The 24000-nt window shown below is 40.0% G+C and overlaps 1 protein-coding gene across 6 annotated transcripts in view; it reads right to left on the bottom strand.

Annotated features, from left to right (window-relative positions):
• Window positions 1-1775: 1775 nt before the first annotated feature.
• The window catches only part of LOC135109926 (uncharacterized), a 33658-nt gene continuing 11433 nt past the window's right edge, over window positions 1776-24000 (bottom strand). Inside the window, exons 1-23 of one of the 6 annotated variants that reach the window (XM_064021830.1) lie at window positions 23497-23536; window positions 22393-22520; window positions 21958-22169; window positions 20603-20845; window positions 20052-20180; window positions 19055-19264; window positions 18179-18316; window positions 17410-17526; window positions 16790-16999; window positions 16018-16200; window positions 15440-15629; window positions 14516-14745; window positions 13623-13883; window positions 13089-13217; window positions 12515-12637; window positions 11840-11980; window positions 11463-11662; window positions 10983-11116; window positions 10377-10514; window positions 9752-9944; window positions 9121-9297; window positions 8584-8804; window positions 1776-6562 (exon numbers count right to left, since the gene is read on the bottom strand). In XM_064021830.1, coding sequence (XP_063877900.1) covers window positions 6021-6562; window positions 8584-8804; window positions 9121-9297; window positions 9752-9944; window positions 10377-10514; window positions 10983-11116; window positions 11463-11662; window positions 11840-11980; window positions 12515-12637; window positions 13089-13217; window positions 13623-13883; window positions 14516-14745; window positions 15440-15629; window positions 16018-16200; window positions 16790-16999; window positions 17410-17526; window positions 18179-18316; window positions 19055-19264; window positions 20052-20180; window positions 20603-20845; window positions 21958-22169; window positions 22393-22399 — 4128 coding nt within the window. In that variant the 5' untranslated portion in view covers window positions 22400-22520; window positions 23497-23536 and the 3' untranslated portion in view covers window positions 1776-6020. Of the gene's footprint in view, window positions 6563-7793; window positions 7836-8583; window positions 8805-9120; window positions 9298-9751; window positions 9945-10376; window positions 10515-10982; window positions 11117-11462; window positions 11663-11839; window positions 11981-12514; window positions 12638-13088; window positions 13218-13622; window positions 13884-14515; window positions 14746-15439; window positions 15630-16017; window positions 16201-16789; window positions 17000-17409; window positions 17527-18178; window positions 18317-19054; window positions 19265-20051; window positions 20181-20602; window positions 20846-21957; window positions 22170-22392; window positions 22521-23496; window positions 23537-24000 lie in introns of those variants that run through there. The other 5 variants (XM_064021831.1, XM_064021826.1, XM_064021827.1 and 2 more) reach the window with 5 other exon arrangements.

The following is a 24000-nucleotide window of genomic DNA, read 5'->3' as shown; positions in this document are numbered from 1 at the left end:
TGTCCGGCAGTCGGGGAATGCTTGGAGGGGCGTGGCTAGAACTGTGTCATAGAGTACAGAGCACTGCGATTGTGGTTGTCAGGCTGCCACGTCCGCTCATTGTCAAGGGAAGCTGTCCTGTGCCGTGGGATAATAGTGAAATGATGTCAAGGTTTTCATCTGTTTAGGCTACTGTCAGATTAAGTTAGGTTAGCTTAAGTTGGGTTAAAGGTTTAAGGGTCTTTGATTTCACTGCTGATTTCATTCTCTAGATCACTATTTGAGGAAAGGCATCATATTCTACCACAGGAATAAGAACATATTAAGAACTCAAGAAAACAAGGGTTAGTGCAAGACGCCATCAGGTTTGCACGAGGTAATCCCTCTGTGAAACATGGGTGCCTGTCTCCACCCATCATCCCCATCCATGTTTCTAGATCAGTTATGAAATGAATATAAGGTTATTTTCCTAATCCCCGTTTGAACACCTAGCCATATTGACACGTTTCTGCGCCTCCTCCATTAATACATTCAAAACTCCCCATAGCTGAAGTTACAAGGGTGTTTTTTTTACGGTTCAAGTGACAGATTAACAATATTCCTGCCCTGCTAACAGGAAAAACTCTTGAAAACTCGGCAGATCATCTCCGTAGCCTTAGAAAATAGTGGTAGTGAGGGCAGAGCATTTCAGGATACAGGCTCTCTTCTCCTTTCCCGCCTCTCAGCACAATAGCAAAGGACGGTATGTTGCCTGTCTCTGTGAGGTGACTAGCGAGGTGTTAACAGGCTCCTCACACTCTCACTGTCTTGGCGTTATAATGAGGCGACACATGAATATACTGGAGGTGTGTGTACCTGTCTGGCTAAGCTATGGATCTGTCTAGACTGTGATGAGTGTTTCAGCTGTGTGTGTGTGTGTGTGTGTGTGTGTTTGTGTGTGTGTATCGATTGAAGTTGTGAATCTGTCTGTTCGTTTTGCCTGTTTATTTATATATCTGTCTGTCTGTCTATCTTAGCATTGATTCATACCCATCATCACCATTATCACCAGTATCGATGCAAACCTATCTATCTATCTATCTACCTATCTATCCATTCATCTATCTATTTATCTCTTTATCTATCAATCTATCTATCCATTTCTGCATTAATCCATTTCTCTACCAGTATATCTATCTGTCTATTTTATCTATCTATCACTGACACGCCCACCACCACTACCACCATCACCATTCTCAATAATGCCGCCAGACACACGCACACATCCCATAACACTCCCTCATCTCCATATCCATCCAATGACGTGTCGATAATCACATCTGTCTTGCATATACGAGAGGCCAGGTGAGGTGTGCTGTGGCTATCTGCCGTTACCTATGCAAACCCTAATTAATCGAGGTGTCTTTGGTACGTATAGGTTAATCCGGTGTCAGTTCCGGAGTTGAGTATATTGTTTTTGTTTTTTTTATTGTTATTGTCTTTATATATATTACGTTATCTTATCTCTTTCTTACTGTTTTTTTTCTTTTCTTTCATTAATTCTCTGTATATCTTTATTTTCTCCAAACTATATGTATTCTCTTCATTTTCTAACTGTACCTGCTACTACGATTATTTTTCTATTTGTCTGCCTATTTGTATGTTTTCCTTTTTCACTATAAGATTCAAACACTTCTACCACCACCTTTCTGTTGTCCACCTACACAAAATTCTCGTTTTCTCTTCCTTGCTTCCCGTACTCTATTCCTATTCAAATATTCATGAGTATAATCAGAGGTGAGGATATACACAAAGCAATGAATGGTGTTAAGTATAATTGGCCAGATCGATAAAAGGTATAGGCAATAATATGTATAATGATCACTGTAGGTATAAAATAAGTCATGAAACAGTAATACGAACTAAACATCTCTTCGGCTTGGCAAGAAGAAGAAGAAGAAGAAGAAGCAACTTAATGTTAATTTGTACCTTGACACAATCTTGCCTGGAATGTTGACAGCACAGCAAGGCCGGCGACGGGGGCAACGATGAACAATTACACGAAAAATTAAACTCGGGACTCTCAAATATGAAACATTACAAGGGGGGAGGAAATAAACCGACTCTGAGATCTCAAACACAATGACCTGAAGGAATGGGAGGAAAAGACGGATTAAGACGCCTTCACATATGACGAACAGAAGGAATGGAAGGGAAAGACGAATTCAGACAGTTTTCAAATACGATGGATTAAAGTAATGGATGAGAAAAGTGAATTCAGACTCTCTCACACACAATGAACTGAAGGAACCTCACAAACCAGGACAGACAAAACCAAGGAAAAATGGAGAGAGGATGGATGGATGAGGAAGAAAAGAAAAAAAAAAAAAAATCTACATCTGAATTCAATAACTTGTGAAATAAAATGGTCCTGTTGAAAATAAACCAAAACATCTTTCATAAACCATGACAGATAAAAACAAGGAGAGAGACAAAAGGAATAAATAAATAAATAACAGCAAGAATGAAAAATATATAAATCAATAAATAAACACAAAAATAAAAAAAAAAATAAAAAAACCCAAAACTGCCCTGCATTTGGATATCAACACATCCTGAGAATAATAAGAGTTTAGGTACTCAGAAATAACGAAGGTGACTGAGTAAGGACACACAGACATCCACAGGTCTATGTAGTACATAAGTTACCTCTACTGTGGTATATATATATCATGTATTTAAGGCAACACTGACTAGCTTCTTCCCTTAGATGTTCCTCTGTTAGTTAAGTACTGTGCAGTCGAGATCATAAGTCTTGTCACCTGCTGCAGTCACTTCCACAGTCATGCCTTTTTAATTTTCTTTATTTTCTGCTGTAGATTTTTTCATTGATATCTTGTTTAATGCCTGTATTATTTGCTATTGGGGTGTAGTAGGGTGGTCCACAAGACTCCCTTTCCTAGGAGTGCAAATGACATCAGTGGGAGTGCTGGGTCATCCTGTTTGACATCACCAGCCTGGTATGTACATCGATAGACTTTCTGGATTAGACATAGTGTGGTGCTTTGTCTGAGCCACCCTATACAGGATCCCCAGTCTGATACAGATAGATAGATTTTCCACAACAGGATTATACAGTGTGGTGCCTTGTCTGAGCCACCCTGTCCTGGTATAAATAGACTTTGCTACAGGATTATACAGCCTGAGTCTCTGTTTCCCTGAGTCTTGAGTCCCATGATCTGACAACGTTACAAAACCCGACAACTGATGCTGCGAGAAGACCTGGGGACTCAAGACTGGAAGGAAACGCCACAAGTGGATGTGAATGCAGCAAGTCACTTGGCTGCTGATGAAGACTGCACCTGATTGAGAAATTACGTATATAATGGTCTAAGAGAGATGGAGAGACTGGGAAGGAAGGAGACGAGGCGACAAAAATACGCTACCCTATGATTTGTGGTTCTGTATAAAAAATGAACTTACGCTATCTACAAGAGGGGCTCTGACTGGAGTGTACGTACGTCTGTTTCATGCGTCACAAGTGGGCTCAGTAATACGTGAAGGGCGTCAACAAAGTATTGCCTTGTAAAATGTACACGGGCGAACGAAATGATCTCAGTTTTTGAGAAGTTTGTGTAGTGAACTTGAACTTAGACACGAACCAAGAATACATTTTTTTTTTACAAAGGTTTTCTGTTTGTGAATATAAATGTAAACTTTGCTGCTAATGCATACCTGTGTCATTATTGATTACATTCACCTGAGGAGCACCAAAACTGAACTACAAACAATCCTTACTATGGCAAAATAAAACATGGGCACTTGATCTTCACATTAAAAGAAATGATGAACCTGAAGCCTTGCAGTAATTTATTTGCACTTGTGACCTAATAAATTAAAATCACCCATGATGTGAAGAAACAATAAAAAAACAACCCTTTCTTTACCAAATATAAGACATCTGATATTTATATTGGTTTTAAAAGTTTGAAAAATGAATCTGAGCCTAAGATTTGAAGCTAAGATGATGAAATGGCTAAAAACGACCCATGAAGCAGCAAAACATTACTAAAATCAATATCTTTACCTAAATAATAATAATAATAATAAAAAAATCTTGACATTGGTTTTAAAGTTTGCGCAATGAGCTTCACCCTAAAATTTGAAGGCAAGATGACCTAACAAACTAAAAATACAGCCCAAAAAATTAATATCATCAGCAGAACCAACCACAAGAGCCAGACAACTTAAAGGAAACATTGTTATGGTGAAATAAAAAACACAAAGATTGGTGAATGCAGTGCCTAGTCTCCTTGCAGCTTATATAAGAGACTGCTTGACTGTGAACGTTCTGCCTGCTGCTGCTGCTGCTGCTGCTGCTGCTGCTGCTAACACTGTGATGCTGAGGTGACGGGAACCTGGCGCACCTCACAAAAAGGGGCAGTGATAGTGACGGTGAGGTGCCAGGCATGGTGAATGTGTCGAGCATATGGTGAGGTTATGTGAGAGCTCAACATGCAAGTTCTGAAGTTAAACATGAAGCTATTATAAATGTTTCGACGTAATAAGTATTTGAGTCTTGCGGCGTCTATAAATATAATATACATAGAGGCAAGACTTCACTGGCGTTTCCATGCGTTTCGTTTATACTGTGTCTAGTGATTAACTCCCTTTGCTAGTAGTACACGTAGTAGTAATAGTAGTAGTAGTTTGTATCTATCAAGTTTGTCTATTCACTATAGTTTCTGGCACTGCATTTTGAACAACACAAATGTACCTCTGAAGACAATCCAGTCCCTCTGTTCGCGTGTAGGAATGTTTGAACCAAGCAGACGCACATCACGTTTAAATCCTGCAGGTAAGTACGAGGCGTCCCTGTTATAATGTACAAAACTTTACGAATTTTAGGATCATCATACGTAATTTTTTTTGTCACTGAGTGCTGAAATGAGCCCAAAATATTCACCTCATGTCTTGTACATCATAACTGGGCCATCTTGTATACATACCCAGCATACAAAGGCATTTTCAGCTATACATAAACAAGATAAAAAACTATGACTGCCTCAGAAGACCCACACTTTAAAATTGACTGAAAAAAATAAAGAGGAGGAATCAGTAACCTAAACCTAAAGATATATAAAAAAGTTCAAGAAAACAGAAAGACTGAAGAGAAATTACCAATGATCTCTCACAGAACTACAATCCCTTACATTTCTTTTCAAACGTATAGATGAAACGAAAGGCAACGATTACCAAAACGTGCAAAAAATGCAGAGGGACTGAAGAGAAGTTACCAGTAATTCTTAAACATCTATAACCCAACCCTTACATGTCCTCTTGAAAGTGCACAGGTGAAATAACGAGTCGTAATGATAAGCACATCCTGTACAAAGGAAAAAAAATGCAACGTTATGATTTAGTAACATACAATTCCTCACTTTTACGACTCTCCTGCTGTGTCTCGCATCTCACTCATCTAAGTATCATCCCTTATATTACTGATTCTTGGTATCTCCTTAACTATTACGTAAATGCATACAAGAGGAATGTCTTCAAAGAGTTCCCATACAAAAATAATGCCTGGATTCCCTGTATGAGGAGAGAGAGAGAGGGAAAAATGAGTGATGTCTGACAAATGGTGCATAAAAATGATTGGCATTCCGGGAGACAAAGGGGGAATGTAGATGAGATGCTGGGATTACAATAACAGGAAAGCACATTGTAAAGACAGAGGAAAATATGGAAAAAGGAAAAAAGGGAGAAAGAAATGAATGAAGGAAAAGAGAGGGATAACTGTCACAAAACACAGGAAGATAGAAAAAGAAAAAGAGGGAAAGAACAGAAAAAAAGGGAACAAGAGGAGTAACTCACAAAAAATCAGGGGAGAGAAGAGGAAAAAGAGGAAGAAATGAAAGGAAAAAAGTAGAAAAGAGGGAATGAAAGAAAAGATGCAAGAGATGAAAGAAAGAAAAAAAAAAAAAGGTGCTAGAAGATGCAGTGCATTACAACCCTGTAAGGAAAGCATGTAAAACCAAGACATTACAGATCAGGTCACTAGGCTAGGGGCTGTCAGGGGTGCTGTCATCCCACAGGGGGTCACAGGGGTGCGGCAGGACGCCCTCCATCAGGTCCAGGTCGGTGAGGCTCAGGAGGTCACTGAAGGAGAACGGCTCACTATAGAACAGAGTGTCACTATTGAATGTTGAGTTTGATGACTTGTGGGACTTCTGTGGGCTGGATTCTGGCGACGAGGCAGAGGAGGAAGAAGAGCAGGAGGATGAACTGGAGGAGGAGGAGGAGGTCGATGAGGAGGAGTACGAGAAGAGAGAGGAGAGGAAATCCTGCTTAGTTCGATGATGTGACAGTGACGTGCATCTTGAGCTCTCCTGCCAGCTGGGACAATGGTCTGAGCAGCAGCTGGTGTCCCTGGAGGAGTGGCATGCCCCCTGGCTCCCCTCGCAGCTAGAGGAGCCATGGCTGTAGTGCTGGTCCCCGCTGGAAGTGTGGTGGTGGCGATGGTGGTGGCAGGAGGTAGACTCGACAGGGCAGGGGCTCAGGGGGCAACAAGGGTCATCCAGGGTGCTGTGGCTGCTCCCTGAGTCTGGAATAAGGTTGGGTTTTGTTCAGGGGACGGTAAGATATTGTGTTGAAGGTTTTAATTCACATTGTTGACAAGAGTAGGTGTAGTGTTGAAGATTTGCAGTTCACGGAGAGGAAAGGAGATGTTATTGTTTTCAGGATTCTGGTTAAGGCAGAGACAAGGGATGGTGCATGGAGTCTTGGGTTCAATTCAGGGGATGGATAAGAGATGGCACTATGTTGAAAGTTATGGTTTGTGTTACGGGCAAAAGAGAGTGTACGTAGTTTTGGAGGTTTTCAGTTCATGTTGTGGAAAGGAGATAGCAGTGTTTTATGCATTTTAGTTTAATTACAGAAGAGATGTAACAGAATATAATAAAATAGAACAGCATAGAATAGAATGAAATAGAAAAATACACAATAGAATTCACAGAATAGAATGAAATTAGTACTTTTCACACTGATAAAAATCAATGATAATACTGTGAACACAAAAGTACTACTACTACTACTACTACTACCACTTGCATCACCACCAACACCAATCATCAATACTTGTGCATCAACTCTCCAGGAACATCAACAAACGTGACTTGCTGAAAACTGTGAAAATACACGTGATTTGCACATAGAAAACAGTGTAGTGGATGAAAAAATGTGATGAAAAATTTGTGTGAGGAGAGAAAGTAAGATAAGAATGTAGAAAAGATAAAAAAACACACTAAAATGGAGAGAAATGAGGAAATGGTGGAAGGATGAAAAAATTATGATGAGAAATGTGTGCAAAGAAAACAGAGTAAAATAAATATAAAAATAAGTTAAGATGAAAATATGAGGAAAAGAAGAAAAGAAGGCAAGAAAAGAAGATAAAAAGGAGATAAGAACATATAAAAATACAAATAAGCTATGAAAAAGATAAAACAAGATAAAAAAAACACAAGAAAAGACAAAACAAGATAAAAAAAACAAGAGAACACAAAATAAAAACAAGACAAAAAAATAGAAGATACAAAAAGAAGCAAAAACAAACAAAAAAGAAGAAAAAACACAAGAGAAAAAAGAAATAGAAGACAAAATAAAAATCACAAGAAAGATAAAAAAATATATATATGAAAACAAACAAATAAGAAATAAAGAGAAAGAGGAAAATCAGATAACACACCAAATCATGGAAAAAAAAAGAAAAAAAAAATGAAAATGGAGAGAGGAGAGTCATAACAAAAAGAAAACAGACATGCAGACATCACACTCACCTCTCCCTTGCTCTCACTCCCCCTCTCTCAGCTACAGTTGGCCTAAAGCAAGTGAAGAAAAAAAAAAAAAGCAAAATATATAAAACAAACAAGGTATTTCATCTAACATGCAAAACTCCCCTGAAAAAAAAAAATAAAATAATAGGAAAACAAAAGAAAAACTCAACAGGTCCAAGAAAATTCAATGTAAGGACGCAAAAACAGAAATAAACAGGAACTTAACTAAAAAAAAAGAAAAAAATGAATAAATAAAATAAAACATTGGATAAAAATAAATTAATTAATAAATAAACACAGGAACAGACAACAAAAATAAACATAAAATTAACAAATAAAACACCAAATGGAATAAAACAAACAAACAAACAAACAAACTTACAGGATATATAAAATACATACTATACAATTAAATAAAAAGGTATGTATGGTAATGTAGGGTCTATGTATGATACAGAAAATATATATACAGTCTATATGTACACACACACACACACACACACACACACACACATTATTATTGCAAACTGTAAGGCAAGGAAGAGATAAAGAAAATGATGATGCTGGTGATCATTAATGAAGATAATGACAAAGTATCATTTAATAGCCATAAACAAGAACACACACACACACACACACACACACACACACACACACAATATTCTCTTACTTACCATACAAACTTGGCTAACCTGACTGACTGACTGGCCAACTAACAAACAAATAAACAAAAGAAATTAAAAGAACTATCTCCCTCCCTTACTGCCACTCTCTCTCTCTCCCATCACATTACCTGAGCTTGGCGTTGAGTCAGAGAGAGGCGTGGAAGAGTCCTGGCAGGTGGAGGAGATACAGGTGGACTTGCATTGAGTGTTGGCCCAATCCGAGGCAGTTGCAGTGGTGGGGGTGGTGGAAGAGGAAGAGGAGGAAGAGGAAGGGGAGGTGGTGGAGGATGGGGAGGAGGAGTGGGGAGAGCAGGCAGAGAAGGAGGCTGAGTCTACTGTGATTGTGCTCCTGGTGGGGAAAAGGGGAAAAGATAAGGAAATTGTGGGAAATGGAGAAAAGAAATAATGGGGAAAAATGGAAAGAGGAGGAAAAAAAATATTGTTGTTTATGTAAAGAGTAAGAATTAAAATATCTAAGTTTTTTTCAATATTTTTCTTCCATGTGTTACATTACAAAACCTGAATTACTTTTACTTTCCTATATGAAGAATTAGAAAAGAACAACTAAATAATCTTTAAAATGATCATACAAGAACCAATACAACTTTTCAAAGCATCTCTTCCACATCAAACTTCCACAAAACCCTAGTGGAGCAGTGACATGCCTGATGGAGGAGAGGGAGTGGGTGGTGGAGGCCCTGGAGTGCGTGGAGCAGGAGGCCACACTCGGGGTCCGGCAGCGGTCTGGCACACACGTGGGACTCTTGTTTCCTGCCGCTGCTGTTGCTACTGCTGCTGCCGGACACACACTGAGCGGGGAGGCTGACCACAACCTGTCCCGGCTGTGGGGGAAACATGCTGGGCTGACACTTGGCTTATTTTACATTGAGGGGCAAAGAGGTAGGGAAACAGAGATGATTTCCCTTAATTTCCCTTTTTTTTTATGAAGGGAAAAGATCTAAGGGAAACAGATGCTTTCCTTTATTTTTTTTATGAAGGGAAAAGAACTAAGGGAAAAACAAAACAGAGATGATTTCCTTCACTTTCTTTTCATTTTTCCATTTTCTTTATGTGAGAATACCTAACTCTGGGAAATAAATGAATACTTTCCTTTACTCTCTCTTTTTCCCACATGGAGAAAAGAAGAGCAAAGGATAAGAAAAAAATACCTCCCTTTCTCCTTTTTACATTTTTTTGGCATGGGAAGAAAAAACTACAACACACAAAACCAGTCACCCAAAGACCTCCACTCAAATCCACCTTCATCCACACAGCAGGAGAGGACGGTTCACTCACTTCTTGTTGGGGTGACTGGGGCGGCGCGGCGTGGTGGCAGAGTTAGCACGACGGATAGACAGAGGCGGAGGGGTGGACACGAGGTGCTTCTGATGAAGGTCCTCGTCCAAGAAGCTGCGGGAGGAGGCAGCTGTGTCTTCTCCGTTCTGCATATAGTCTCTGAGGTAGTGTTTGGGGTTACGCTCCCTCTTGGCTGTGGCGAGAGGAGGAGAGGGAGGGTTAGATTAAGAATAGAAGTACCTGTGTGCTTGTGTTTTGGTGTCTGAGCTATAGAATAAAGAGATATTTCCTCCTGTTTGTGAAGAAAGGATAGGAAGAGGAGTGAATGTTAGTTTAAGAGCAGAAGCAGATGCTTGTGTTGTAATCTTAGCTATGGAGAGAGAGATAATGAGAGGAGTTAATCTGGTATGGAGGAAGAGATAAAAGAGAGGAGAAATCAATGTTATTTGTATAGGTACTTCTGACCTATACTTTCTAGTGCTAGTTTAACAAAGAATCAAGCCCCCACTATGAAATACACCTATGAGAAACTGGTTAATCATCCCTGTGGCCTCGGAGAATGCTCACGAGGATAAACAAAATGAATAAGAGCTTGGGAGACGCTACACACACTCTATAGACTCACAGCAGTGCACAACATGATGGAAGGTGTACTGCTCTGGGTTACAAGGCAGCTGTGTCCAGGGATGCTTCTCAACCTGTGGCAGTGTGAGGCGAGCACTGACGTCCTTCTCCATCATCCCCTTCAGCAGTGATGTCAGTTCTGCAAGGTAAGAAGAGTTTGGAAGGTTAATAAGTGTGGAAAGGTTATTAAGATATTTCTTGGGAGTTTATGGGAGAGTTTGAATGAGTGAGCTTTGAAAGTTTATCAAGGGTGTTTCAAGGTGTTTTTTGAAAGTTTATGGAGGAGATCCACAGATGCTTTGAAGGAATGTAAGGAAAGTTTTGGAGATCAGGAAAGTATGGGGATGTTTTGAAAGATCATAAAGAGAATTCAGAAATGTTTTACAAGATTGTTAACAGAACACTTTGCTACTACTACTATTATTACAACAACTGGAGAGATAAAATGAGACAAAAAAAAATACTACTACTACTACTACTACAGGTTTTACTATTACCATTACCTCTACTACTACTACTACTACTACTACCACCACCACCACCACCACCTCTACTACCAGCACTCAAGACAAAAACAAACAAAGACAACAGCACAACAAAGGCTCACCTGGTGAATGCTCGTAGGGAATATTGAGAACCCCCTTAATTGTCTCATCCACATCATAGAAAGGGTTCTCCCAATACATCAAGGTGTAGAGAGTCACACCCAGGGACCACACCTCCACTTCATACCCTGTATATCTGTGTAGGGGAGGAAAGAGGAGTTAATGGGACTTTTCTTTGTATATAGGAGGTCCCTGAGTTACATTAAGAGATGTTACTAAGGTAAAGTAAATGCAACAAATATAAGGGGAATTGTTAGAGTGAGAAACGTGATTATGTTGTTGAATTTATTTAAGTTCATCTGAAAAATGACTTGTTATCTTAAAGAGAACTCGTAAGAAGCATTTGTCACGTCATAATTGATGTATGTGTGAAGTTTATATTACAGTTTGCACTCTCATACCTTGCTTGGGGTCGCTGGAGTTAAATAAACCTTTTAAGCCCTTTAATGAACACAAAAACACTCCCGCAAACACACACTCACTTGTTCCCCATAAGCACTTCTGGACTGCAGTATTCAACAGTGCCGGCAAACTGCGAGAACTCCTTGCCCGGGGCGGTGAAGGCCGAGGATCCAAAGTCGATGAGTTTGACATGAAATCGATTGTCCATTATAACATTCTCATCTTTCACATCGCGGTGCACAATGTTGAGGGAGTGAAGGTACGTGAGGGCTGCCACAATCTGGAGAGACGAGAGGTGATGTGTGTGAAGATAAGGGCACAGATTTAATAACAGTAATGACAATATGATGAAAATGAAGACAGGAATGTGATAGGAATAATAAATGACAGTAGATACAAAAAAGGAGAAAGAGGCAAACACACACACACACACACACACACACACACACACACTAACCTGCCGAAAGATGTGGGCAGCCAAGAATTCATCAAGTTTGGGGTTTCGGTCGATAAACTCAAAGAGGTCCATTCCAGACCCAAGCTTCTCCATGACCAGCTGGAAGTACTTGTCGTTTTCAAAGACATCCAGTACCGTGACCTGTGTGTGGGGAGGAGGAGACGAGATTAGGACGTGTATAGATTGTTACCTTAGAGACATAATAGGAAATAAAAGTAGTAAATAAATAAATGAAGGATACAAGATAAAACACAACAGATAAATGAATAAATTGCAAAAATCAATCAATTAAGGAATAAAATTAATAAAGACAGATGCCAAAACAAACATATAGACACACACACAGACAAACACAAAAACAGACAAGTCAAAATACACATGACAAAACATTAAGAGATAAAACAGTGATAAAACAAACAAAACAAACATATCAATGGACAAAAGACATAAAAAACAAACAAACAGATGAATAAACAAGACAAAAACAGAAAAAAAAACACACAAAAAGAGACAAAATAAACTAAAAAAAATCACACATAAAAAACTGAAAAACACTGAAAAAGAGAGAAAGAAAGAAAGAAAAAGAGAGAAAAACTCCCCAACCACTTCCCAACATCTTTATCCCATCCTACTCATCCCTCACACACACACACACATACACACAGGAAGACTCACAATATTAGGATGGTCCAGACTCATGAGTAGGGATACTTCCAGAGGCACCCTACGCTCCAGGACCATGTCATCCACCCAGCTGTCCCGATACACTTTGGATTTCTTGATAAACTTCGTCACCACCTGAGGAACCAAAGAACCAGGTGACAGAGAGGTGAGGAGAGGGGGAAGATTGACAAGTGAGGGAAGAAGCTATGTGTATGGGGAAAGATAGATGGGTAAATGAAGGGAAAAGGATATTTATATGAGGGAAAAGTAAGGTGGGTGATGCAGGAAGGGGAAGATAAAGAGATAAATGGTGGGAAATTTAGGTATATGTGCATACCACTAAAATGTAGTGGATTTATGTAGAGGAAATGAGGTGTTTTGATTATAATAATGGTAACAATAATAATCACAACTATTATTGCATATACGGATAGATACGTGAAGACTACTATTACTACTACAGAACCCACACACTCACCAACAAGCTATATAATAATTACAACAACTACAACTACATAGATAGATAGAAAGACTACTAATACATACAACAACAACAATTACAGCAGAAAGAAGGGCCACCACTCACCAGCAGGCTGTCGGAGCAGCGGTAACTCAGCTTGACGCAGCCAAACGCACCTTTCCCAATCTGCTTGAGGATCTGGTAGTGCTGGCTGAACTCTCCCTCCTCCGGGACATCCTTCTCTTCCTCAGGTGCCTGCAGAGACGCAGACAGTTTACACACACACGCGCGTACATACACTGGGGTAGAATACTTATCAAACTACCTATGGGTTATGAAAACATCCTTGAAGCTCCGGTAACTTTCACCAGAGACAATGTAAAGTAATCCAGATGAAATGCTGGAATGTTTCAGAATACAAGAGTTAACGAGATGAAAGACTGTCAAGGGGGAACTGACCCAAACTTAGACAAAAGGAGGAACTGCACCAAATCACTCACAGAGGAGGAGTGGTTAAGGAACTATAGATGGAAGAAACTCAGATAAAATACTTGAACATTTCAGAATACAAGACTTAACTAGATAAAAGATCATCAAGCAGGAACTAAACTGAACCAAACAAGACTAAGACAAAAGGAGAAACTGAACCCAATCACTCACGGAGGAGGAAGAGTGGCGTCCCCCTCTGCGGGAGTGGTTGAGGGAGTACTCTGCCCCTGAGCTGCCGTCCGTACAAGTGTGGCTGTGCTCCCCTTCGCCGCCACACTCGGAGGAGGAGGTGAAGGAGGGGCAGTAGGAGGAATCCACTGTTTCGTCACCCAGCTCCTCATCCTCCTCCTCCACCTCCTTCTTCTTGCTTTTCTGCTTGTGTTCCTCCTCCTTCTGCTGCTGCTTCTGTTCCTGAGCCTCGCGTGTGATGGCCTGGTAGGGGGTCGGGAGTGATTACGTTAAGTCATGTTTGTGTAGATTAGGGGGTGTTATAGTATTGGTAATAGTGGTAATAATAAGAATGGGAAAGATAATTATGTAGAGTGACAATGTTGAGAGGGGAACAGAAATGAAAATGATAACAATAATAGCAAGGCCAGAACAGAAAGGTGATTTAGTGATGGTCAAATATTCAGCGTCATAACAATAACAATGACAAAAATGATAACAATATTGATACATCCATGACCAAACATTCAGCAGCATCTAAAATAACAGGAACAATAACAAAATTAGAATAAAGAAAGGTACACATCTGAACATTTGAATATAAGGGAAGCTTTTGCAAATATTCTGTAGCATCAAAACAACAGTAAAAAAAACAAAACAAACACAGCAAAGACGAACAAAAAAAAAAACACAAAGAAATAAAGGAAAGCCGTGAGAAGACATGCCAAACATCCTGTGCCATTAAAACAATAAAAGACCAAAAACACAAAATAAAAATAACGCTGAAAACAGAAAACAAAGATAAATAAACATAAGAACATAAAAAATAAGAGAAACTACAAGATTTACACCAAAACACCACCACCACCACCACCACCACCACTACCACCACTCACATGGCCAAGGGAAAGCTCCGTAGTGTCATGGAGAGATGTTCGAGTGAGATCAAGGGTGGAGGGTGCGTCATCCACCATTCCATCCCTGTCGTTCAGAATCCACATGTAATAGAAGACCGTCCCTGTTCCGCCTCCTCCAGTGTCTCCCTTTCGCTCCTTCATCTCCTCCTCATCCTCCTCTTCCTCCTCCAGGGTGTCCAGAACCACACGCCGGATTTGGTAAATGACTCCTGGGGAAGATAAGGGAAGAATGTGAGATGATGAAAAGTTTGAGTGATTCCTGGAAAAAAAGGGATGAAAAAGTGGAAAATCTGAGGAAAGCAAGGTAAAAAAAAATTGGAAAAGTGTGAGGAAAGGCAGAAATTAAGTGATCTGTGGACGAATAAGGAAAAAAAGTGTAAAGGAAAGATAGAATATTTGAGATACCTGGGTTAAAATAAGGGAAAAATACAAGGAAAGACGGAAATTTTGAGTAATTCCAGGAAAAACAAGAAAAGTAAATGTAAAGTGAGGATATGTAGAATAGTCAAGACTCCTGGGACAAAATAAGGAAAAAAATACGAGGAAAGAGGAAAACTTTGAGTGATTCCAGGAAAAGCAGAAAAAAAAGAAAAAAAAAACAGGAAAAGAATTCATTACAGTATTTCTTATTTACTGTGTCTCTACCTACTGTGCACTTCTTTACAGGCTCAGCAATCATGTTAAGTTCTAGATTATGACCTTACAATACTTCAACACTAACACAGGTGAGTGACATACTGCAGGTGTTTACTTAGGCAGCTTCTGATCCCTTACACTCTAACAATAAGCACACTCTATAATTTACCTCCCAATGTAGTGCACTAGGCAAACAAGAATTTAACAAGCTGACAATAAATCCATCCGTCTATCTATCTATCCATCTATCAGTCCCTATCTACTCACTCAAGTCCGAGCCATCCTTGTGCCTGCCGACCCCGAAAAAGGTACCCTGCTCTATGGGGTCTGCAGGAGGCCGGGAGGTGATGCACTCCTTGGCGGAGGGAGTGGAGGTGATGAGGGCTGAGACTGGCATCTTGTTCATCTTGTTCTCATCACCACTCTTCTCCTCCACCCAGGTGTTGTAGAGGCACTGCTGTGGGTGGTGATGTGATGGTTATTTGTCTTTTTATTGATCTGTCAGTGTAATCGCATTAAAATCTTGAGATAAATTAGGAAAAAAACAAGAAATTAGAAAGATAAAACAGAATAAAAGATAAACATAACTAAAAACAAAACAAATAAACATGAGAAAACAAAAAAAATACAAGATAAATTAGAAAAAACAAGAAATTAGAAAGATAAAATAGAATAAAAAATAAACAAAACTAAAAAATAAAACAAATAAACACGCACACAAATAAAAAAATAATAAATAGATAAATAAATAAATAAAATAATAAATAAACAAATAAAAAAAAATAAATAACATATCAAACAAAACAAAACATTTCTCCACACACAAGACACTTCCTGATACTCACCTGCTGTGGCTGTGGCTGCGGCTTGAGGTCCGCTGCATTGAGGGAGTTTGTAATGTCCCTCATGGCCTGGCTGTGTGACGCTGTGGTGGTGGTGGTGGTGGTGGTGGCAGCAGTGGTGTTGTTGTTGCTTGGTTTGATATTCTGATCCATGATAAGTTGTGTTATTTTGGTGTGTTGTTCGCCCTGAGAGAGAGAGAGAGAGAGAGAGAGAGAGAGAGAGAGAGAGAGAGAGAGAGAGAGAGAGAGAGAGAGAGAGAGAGAGAGAGAGAGAGAGAGAGAGAGAGAGAGAGAGAGAGAGAGAGAGAGAGAGAGAGAGAGAGAGAGAGAGAGAGAATGGAAGGGTATGTGTGATAATGCAAGATAAATGGATGGAAAGAGAAAACAAGGATAAGAATACAAAAAAAAGATAAGAGGGAAAATAATAAAAGAAGAGAGTAAATAAGAATAAGAAGGAAAATACAAATAACACGCAATATTTTGAATTCATATAAAAAAAAAATTATATACATAAACAATTTATATATTATTGAGAGGCATCAAATAATATACATACATACATACATACATTAATACATATACAAAAAAGCCAAGACAGAAACTATTTAATTCACTTTTTAGAAGCTGTAATTAAACAACCTCATTTTTTTTTTATTTCCTTCACACATAAAAGAAGAAAAAAAGAAGGAAAAAAATAAATAAAAAATCAATATTCGTATTTATCTCATTCTCTTCCTTCTCCTCCACCTCCTCCTTTATTACCTACACTCCTTACCTTCTGTTTATTCTCCTTCTGCATCTCCTTGTCCTCTTCCTGCTCCTCCTCCACCAGCTCCACCTCCACTTCTACCTCCAGCTCCTCTTCGTCCTCCTCGTCCTCATCCTCCTCTTGCCAGTAGCTTCCCGTGGACACCTCCTCCTCACAGCCCAGCTCCTGCACCTGCCCCATGTCCTCAAAGATGGAGGGGATGATGAGGGAAATACTCTGGAAATAATGAGACAGTTTTTCCTTTTGGTTGTTCGGTGATGTGTGGGAATGTTTGTGTGTATTTGTTTGTTATTTTTTTGGGCTTGTAGGTGGAAATTTGTGTTTTATCTGTTTTTTTCTTTTTCTTTTTTTTCATTTTTTTCATTTTAACTGTTTGTCTTAATTTTTTTTAAGGTAAATTTGTCTCAACCATTTTTTTCCTTTTAATTTCTTTGGTGTTTGTGATATGAAATAAAAAAAAAAAATTGCATCCTGACTTTCCTCTTTTTACTTAATTTTTTTTTTTTCAAGGCTGAGATAAACAAATAACAACAAACAACCCTTTCACTCTGAATTTCCCCATTTTCACTCCACATTGGGACTGAGATGAATGAACAACAACTCACAACCCTTCCTCCACCCCTTACCTGGCCATCCAGCTCCCCATGGCCGTAGCCGAAGAGATAACGGGTGAAGTTGTAGTTGTAGTCGCTTATGTTTCCTGAACTGTCCAGCACAACCAGGCCACTGATATTGGAGAACACCTGATGGCAGAACAAAAGAATAGTGTTGTTGTTATGAGGACAAAGGTAAAGAGTTGCTATGCTTATTCTTATGAGGAGAGTAAGGATAAGTAGGAGGAGAAGGATAAGGAGGAGGAGTATAATGGTGAAGAAGACGAGGAAGAAAAGGATGTATTTTTACAAAAAGACAATACAGTGCTACTTTAAATGCTACTGATTCTACACTACATCTGGAGGGAAAGGCTGATCTGACTTGACCAAAACTCCAACTGATCCAAACCCAGCACTGTGTATAAGTTCCTTGTCCCTCAGAGAATTTGGCAAATCTCCCTGCAGCATGCACGTACCAGATCCATCAGTGTTTTCCTGCATTCATCATTCTGTACAAGTCCTTCTCTTCCTTTAAGCATGTCCAAACTGATACCTGCCTACCTTAACCCTTTCACTGCGACATGACACGGTTACCAGCACCAGAAGTAATGTGTTAAGTCTTTACAAGCATCCACAAGAAAGTTAGCCACGAAAAAGAATATAGTTTGCCATTTCTTCTAAGTTTAAAGATCGGATGTAGCTGTGGAGCAAGGAAAGGTGATTGGTAATTAGGGAAAGGTGTACCAAGTGGCATTCAAAGGATTATGGGTCTAAATTAATGATGTTTTATTGTACGACTCACCGAGATGTCTAGATTGAGTGCGGGAGTGTGTGAGGTGTGAGAGTGTGGTTGTGGGTGGTGGTGGGACAACTGCACACACAGGGGGAAGGTGCTGCTGCCCTCCACACTCACTCCTGTACACTGCTGCTGCTCTAACTCCTGTTGGTGGATGACAAAAGGTTAAGCACTGATGGGGTTACAGAAAGCCGTAGTTATATACACATGTGAGTGATTTTTTACAGAAATGTGCTTGTATGTACACTCAAAAAATATACACAGATGTCTTATATTTATAAACTAGTTGGTGTGTGTTTAGATAACATCATACACACTCACACACACACACACACACATACTAGAAATGATCTTATACGTAAATGAGGTAAAAAAAAAAATGCTGAAGAGAAAACAATTAAATGCAAGTCACGCTTTTTAAAACACCAAAAAACAAACACACGTACAAAACATCTTACACATCAAGCGTATAAAACGTACAAGCATGGAAGATAAACACACCAAACTAAACTAAGAAGTACACTGAAAAAAAATAAGTAAAAATAAATAAGTAAATAAATAAATAAATGAAAGTAAAAAAGTAAAAAATCAAGCATAAAACACACACACACACACACACACACACACACACTTAAAAACCCAAAACACCACCAAACAAAACAAAAAAAACAAAATAAATAAATAAATAAAATAAAATAAATACATAAATAAAAAAATAAAAATAGAAAAAAATACACTTTCAAAACAACATGAGAAAACTTCCTTAAACCTTAAAAAAACACTAAATAAACACACACACACACAATAAAAAATAAATAAATAAACCAAATAAAAAATTCAAACTCCACTCTCTCTCACACAGACACACAGAGAGACACACACCACAGGCAGCACAGATGGGGGCACAGAGGAGGAGGATGAGGAAGAGGATGACGAGGAGGGTGGAGCAGGGGGCGGCGAAGGGAGCTGGAGGCTGGGAATGAGGTTGTGTATATTCTCCAGATGACTGATGATCACTGTATCTGGGAAGCTGAAGAGAGCACGAAAAGCTTCATCACTGTCCAGGATGGTGCCGATGTAGTCCACTGTGGCCTGGCGGTGGAGGAGGAAACTGTATTTGTAGAGAATTTCAAAAGTAAAGTGGGGAAAGGAGTGAAAGAATGAAGGTTCTGCTTGGCTCTTGTATCAGTTAAGTGGACAAAATAGTGAGGGAAAAAGGATAGACAGTAGATAGTTTGTTTCAAAGGTTAGGTGGTGAAAGGAGTGAAAGAGTGAAGGTTCTGCTTGGCTCTTCTATTAAGTGGACAAAATAGTGAGGTAAAAAGGATAGACAGAAATTAAGTTTCAGAGTTTACCAGTGAAAGGAGTGAAAGAGTGAAGATTGTTGAAGGCATGGCTGATTCTTGCATTAGTTAAGTGGACAAACAGTGAGGGAAAGAAGGATAGATTAGAGTTTCAGAGTTTACCAATGAAAGGGATGAAATTAGAGTGTAAAATAAGCACAAGAAAAAAATATATATATATATGAACAAAAATATACAACATACAGAGATAAAAATAACAACAAAACAAACATCCTCACAAAACAACAAAGAAGAAAAACAACGAGAAAATCAAACACATCGTCAAAAACACAAAACAAAAAAACGAACAAACACACTTTCAACACTCAAAACAACAACATTTAACAAATCAACATCCTTAAAACACAACAACAACAGCAACAACAACAACAAACAAACACACAAACAACACCACTTTCACCCCCAATAAGAGAGAGAGAAAGAGAGAGAAAAAGAGATAGAGAATAAATTAAACAACACACACACACACACACACACACACACACACACACACACACACACACACACACACTCACCTTCGCCTGTGTAACTTCAATAGGCTCCAGCACAGCCATCCACCTTTGCTCCTGCCCCGCCTCTCTTGGCAAACCCTTCAGCCACAGGGAACACAATTGACTTCCGTTTTCACTTGTCTCAACACTCACCTGAAGAAGAGATGGGGGTTAAGAACAAGGAGGAGGGAGAGGAAGAAGAGTAGGAGGACAGGAGTAAGGGCAGGGACAGAATAGGAGGAAGAGGAGGAGGACAGGAGTATAGGAGGGACAGTAGGAGGAAAAGGAGGGACAGGAGTAGGAGGGACAGAAGTAGGAGGAAGAGCGGCAGAAGTAAGAGGAACAGAAGTTAGTCTATTTTGAAACATTCTGGTCCACTTTTTAATAATCTCTATTTACTTTGTCAACCCAAATATCCTGAGCACTTCAAACGCTCCTGTGACGTATCCATTTTCTACCACTTCCTAAACCCACAGGAACTCGACAAGAACCCACCACTCTCCCACCAACCACTAAAAACTTCGAAACCCTTCACACAAATCCTTACATCCACTCACAGGAACTCGAGAACTCACCACTCTCCCGCTAAATATCACAGCTCCTTTTCCGTCTGCAGCATCGAACCCTGGCGACGCTGGGGGCATGAGGGAATCTAGGGGCACTTCCTCGGGGATCGGGGTGGCATCCGGGGCAAGGCTGGCCAGGTAGCGTGCAGTAACGGGGCAGGAGATGAAATCCGAGAGTCTCCTGGAGCCCCCGCACAGCTTCTCCTCGGACTCTCCAAGAAGCAATGAGCACATGTCATTGGCTGTCAGGATCTGTGGGGGTGAGGGGAGGGTTAGACTGAGTGCTGAGTGTTTTTGTTGTGTTTTAATAGTGTTTTAATGGTGTTTTAACTTGTTTACGGTGTTTATGGCTCTAAGGGTAGTTTCGTGGTTTTAAGTGTTGTTTGGGTTCCTTGTCAAGTTTGTCCTGATTGTAATGATAGTTTGCTTAATTTTTTTGGTGTTGTATGGGCAGTGAGAGTGTTTGTGTGTGTTTTAAAAGTAGTTGTGTTTGTGGGCTGTTTGTAATGTTTTTGTGGCTTGGCTGAGATGACAATATGTGTTCAACTGACAGTACTTCTAAAAATTTCAGTGAATAAAACACTTAACAGAGAAAACCACACACACACACATACAAACACACTCAAACACACATGCACGCAGGGATAGAGGGGCAGCGAAGGGAGGGGAGAGGAATGGAGGACAGGGAACTAAGGGTGGCTGGAGAGGAAGGGAACTAGGAGAGGAGGAAGAGAGGGATCAAAACACAGTACCTTTATGACAGTCCTGCTCAGCAATAAGAGGCACAGGAGGAGGGAGAGAACAAGAAGAAATATCAGTGTTTTCAATTCTACCAAGACATTCCAGAGATTATAATGCATTCTGTGTTTTTAAGCCTGTATTTTGAAATGGTATGGAGTATTTTCAAAGGGGAGGTGGTGATGTAAGGGAAAGTACAGTTTATTCAGCTGAAATATATAACTGTAATGGACTAAGAGGGGTGATAAAGATGAGAAGTGTACATTAACTGAAGGAAAAAAACAAGAAAAATAATAGATAACTGGAATAAAAGAGGTGGTAGAAGGATGAAAGAAAGGAAAGACTAGAGAGATAAAAGATACGTAGAATGGAAGAAGTGATAGAGACAATGAGTGTACATTAACTACAGGAAAAAAAAATAGCAAGAATGAAAGAGATGGGCAAAATAAGAAAAAAAAAGTAGAGAAGCACAAAGACATATAAACAAACACTTCATGCCCTGAAAACAAAACAAAAAACGAGAGAGAGGGAGAGAGAGAGAGAGAGAGAGAGAGAGAGAGAGAGAGAGAGAGAGAGAGAGAGAGAGAGAGACCACAAAAACAAGGTAAACACAAGCAGACACACACCCTGGAGGAGGCGTTGAGGGTGAAGATGGCTTTGTTGGGGTTAAGGACAGAGGAGGGGAGAGGGGAACTGTGTCCTCCGTCGCCACCACCTCCCACAAACGTTCTGAAGAGCCAGTGTCCGGGAGAGGCGCTGCAGTGAGAGTCCCTGTGGCCGATGCTGAAGGAGCCTTTGGCCAGGCCCGGCGAGAAGCTGAAACTGTGGAGACCATCGCCTGCAGGAGGGAGAGAGACAGGTGTCTGTGGTGGACCGAGGAGGGGAGGGAAAGGGATAGTGAAGATATGGAGAACTGAAGGGAAGATGAAAACACGTCTAACTTAACCCATTCTTGACCTAACCTGACCTGGCCTAACTCACATTACCTGAACCTAACCTGACCTAACGTAACCTTACCTCACCTGACGTAACCGACATAATTAGCCATGCCTGCACCTCACCTGTCATGGCAGTCAGACGTGGCAGGGAGGCGGCGTGGTGGAGGGAGCGAGGCGAGGTGCGGTGGTGGCGGCGGGGCAGGTGGGAGAAGCTAGCATGGCCACACTGCGGGGACACTGCCTTCCTCAACCTGTCGGGGTTCAAGGCGCAGTGTCAGAGAGAGAGAGAGAGAGAGAGAGAGAGAGAGAGAGAGAGGTGCACTGCTGTCTCTGGCTCTTTTTTTTTCCTCTATCTTTTTTTCTCCTTTATTATAAGTGTGTGTGTGTGTGTGTGTGTGTGTGAACTGCATCTTACCTTTTGTCTTTCTCTTTATTTTGAATATGGTTAAGTTACGAAACGTCTCTCTCTCTCTCTCTCTCTCTCTCTCTCTCTCTCTCTCTCTCTCTCTCTCTCTCTCTCTCTCAACGATTCTTATTTTTATCCCTGTCTGTCTTTGTCTCTCTTTTTTTCCCTTGAATATGGCAAGTTACGAAATGTGTGTGTGTGTGTGTGTGTGTGTGTTGCAGGGGAGAATGCTTCGTGCCGATTCGTTTCGTTCAAGGTTTCGCTCATCTGCAGTCTCCTGGGATTCGAGAGAGAGAGAGAGAGAGAGAGAGAGAGAGAGAGAGAGAGAGAGTTTTAGGATTGAAAGACGAGGGTGAACTGAAACAACAACAACAACAACAACAACTACTACTACTACTACTACTACTACTACTACAATAACTGCACTCTCTTTTATCTCGTGTGTGTGTGTGTGTGTGTGTGTGTGTGTGTGTGTGGGGCAGAGGCTTAGCGACATTACACAGCTTAACTTCACACACACACACACACACACACACACACACACACGGAACAATATTAAACATTCACTTTAGAAAAAAAAAAAAGGAATAAAAACACGAAAAAAATGAAAATAAAACTGGAGAAGATTAAACAAGGATAAAAAAAAAAACAAGAAACACTAAATATAAAGTCACTAATACTGCATGACGACGAAAACAAACAAACAAACAAATAAAACAGGACATAATAAAAGAAAGCAAACAAACAAACAAGTAAATAAACACACGAAAATAATAAAGAAAGAAAAATGTTAAATGACATACACACACACACACACACACCAGCAGCAGCAGCAGCAGTAGTAGCAGAACCACCACCACTAGCACCAGCGGTTAGAACTAACACCAGTCAACATACAGAAGCCTCTAAGTTATCATTTCCAAAGTCACCAGTGCTATCTCTCTCTCTCTCTCTCTCTCTCTCTCTCTCTCTCTCTCTCTCTCTCTCTCTCTCTCTGAAGGTCATCTATATATTTCTCGTAAAAGGTTTATTCTCTCAAAAGCCACAAAAAGGACTGGCCAGATTCACACAGTTTTTTTTTTCTCTCTCTCTCTTTTTTCTGCTATTGATGTTTTGGTATTCGTTCAACTAGCAATGGTAACGTGGGAATACTCTTGAAAACCTTAACAGCCTCTCCTAGTGGAAGTTCTTGTTTTGAAGCGTGTTTTCGCTATCCTAGGAGCAAGATATAAGGTTCTCCCACACAGGCAGTAGTAGAAGCAAGCCAGTGTGGTGGTTTCCAAGAGTGTTTTCGTGACTCTAGGTTTAACTGCACAAACTTTATA

The sequence above is a fragment of the Scylla paramamosain genome, chromosome 19 (assembly GCF_035594125.1).
Source record: "Scylla paramamosain isolate STU-SP2022 chromosome 19, ASM3559412v1, whole genome shotgun sequence".
Taxonomy (NCBI): Eukaryota; Metazoa; Arthropoda; class Malacostraca; order Decapoda; family Portunidae; genus Scylla; species Scylla paramamosain.
The sequence above is the reverse complement of the archived record's forward strand: the minus strand, read 5'-3'. Positions and strand labels throughout refer to the sequence as shown.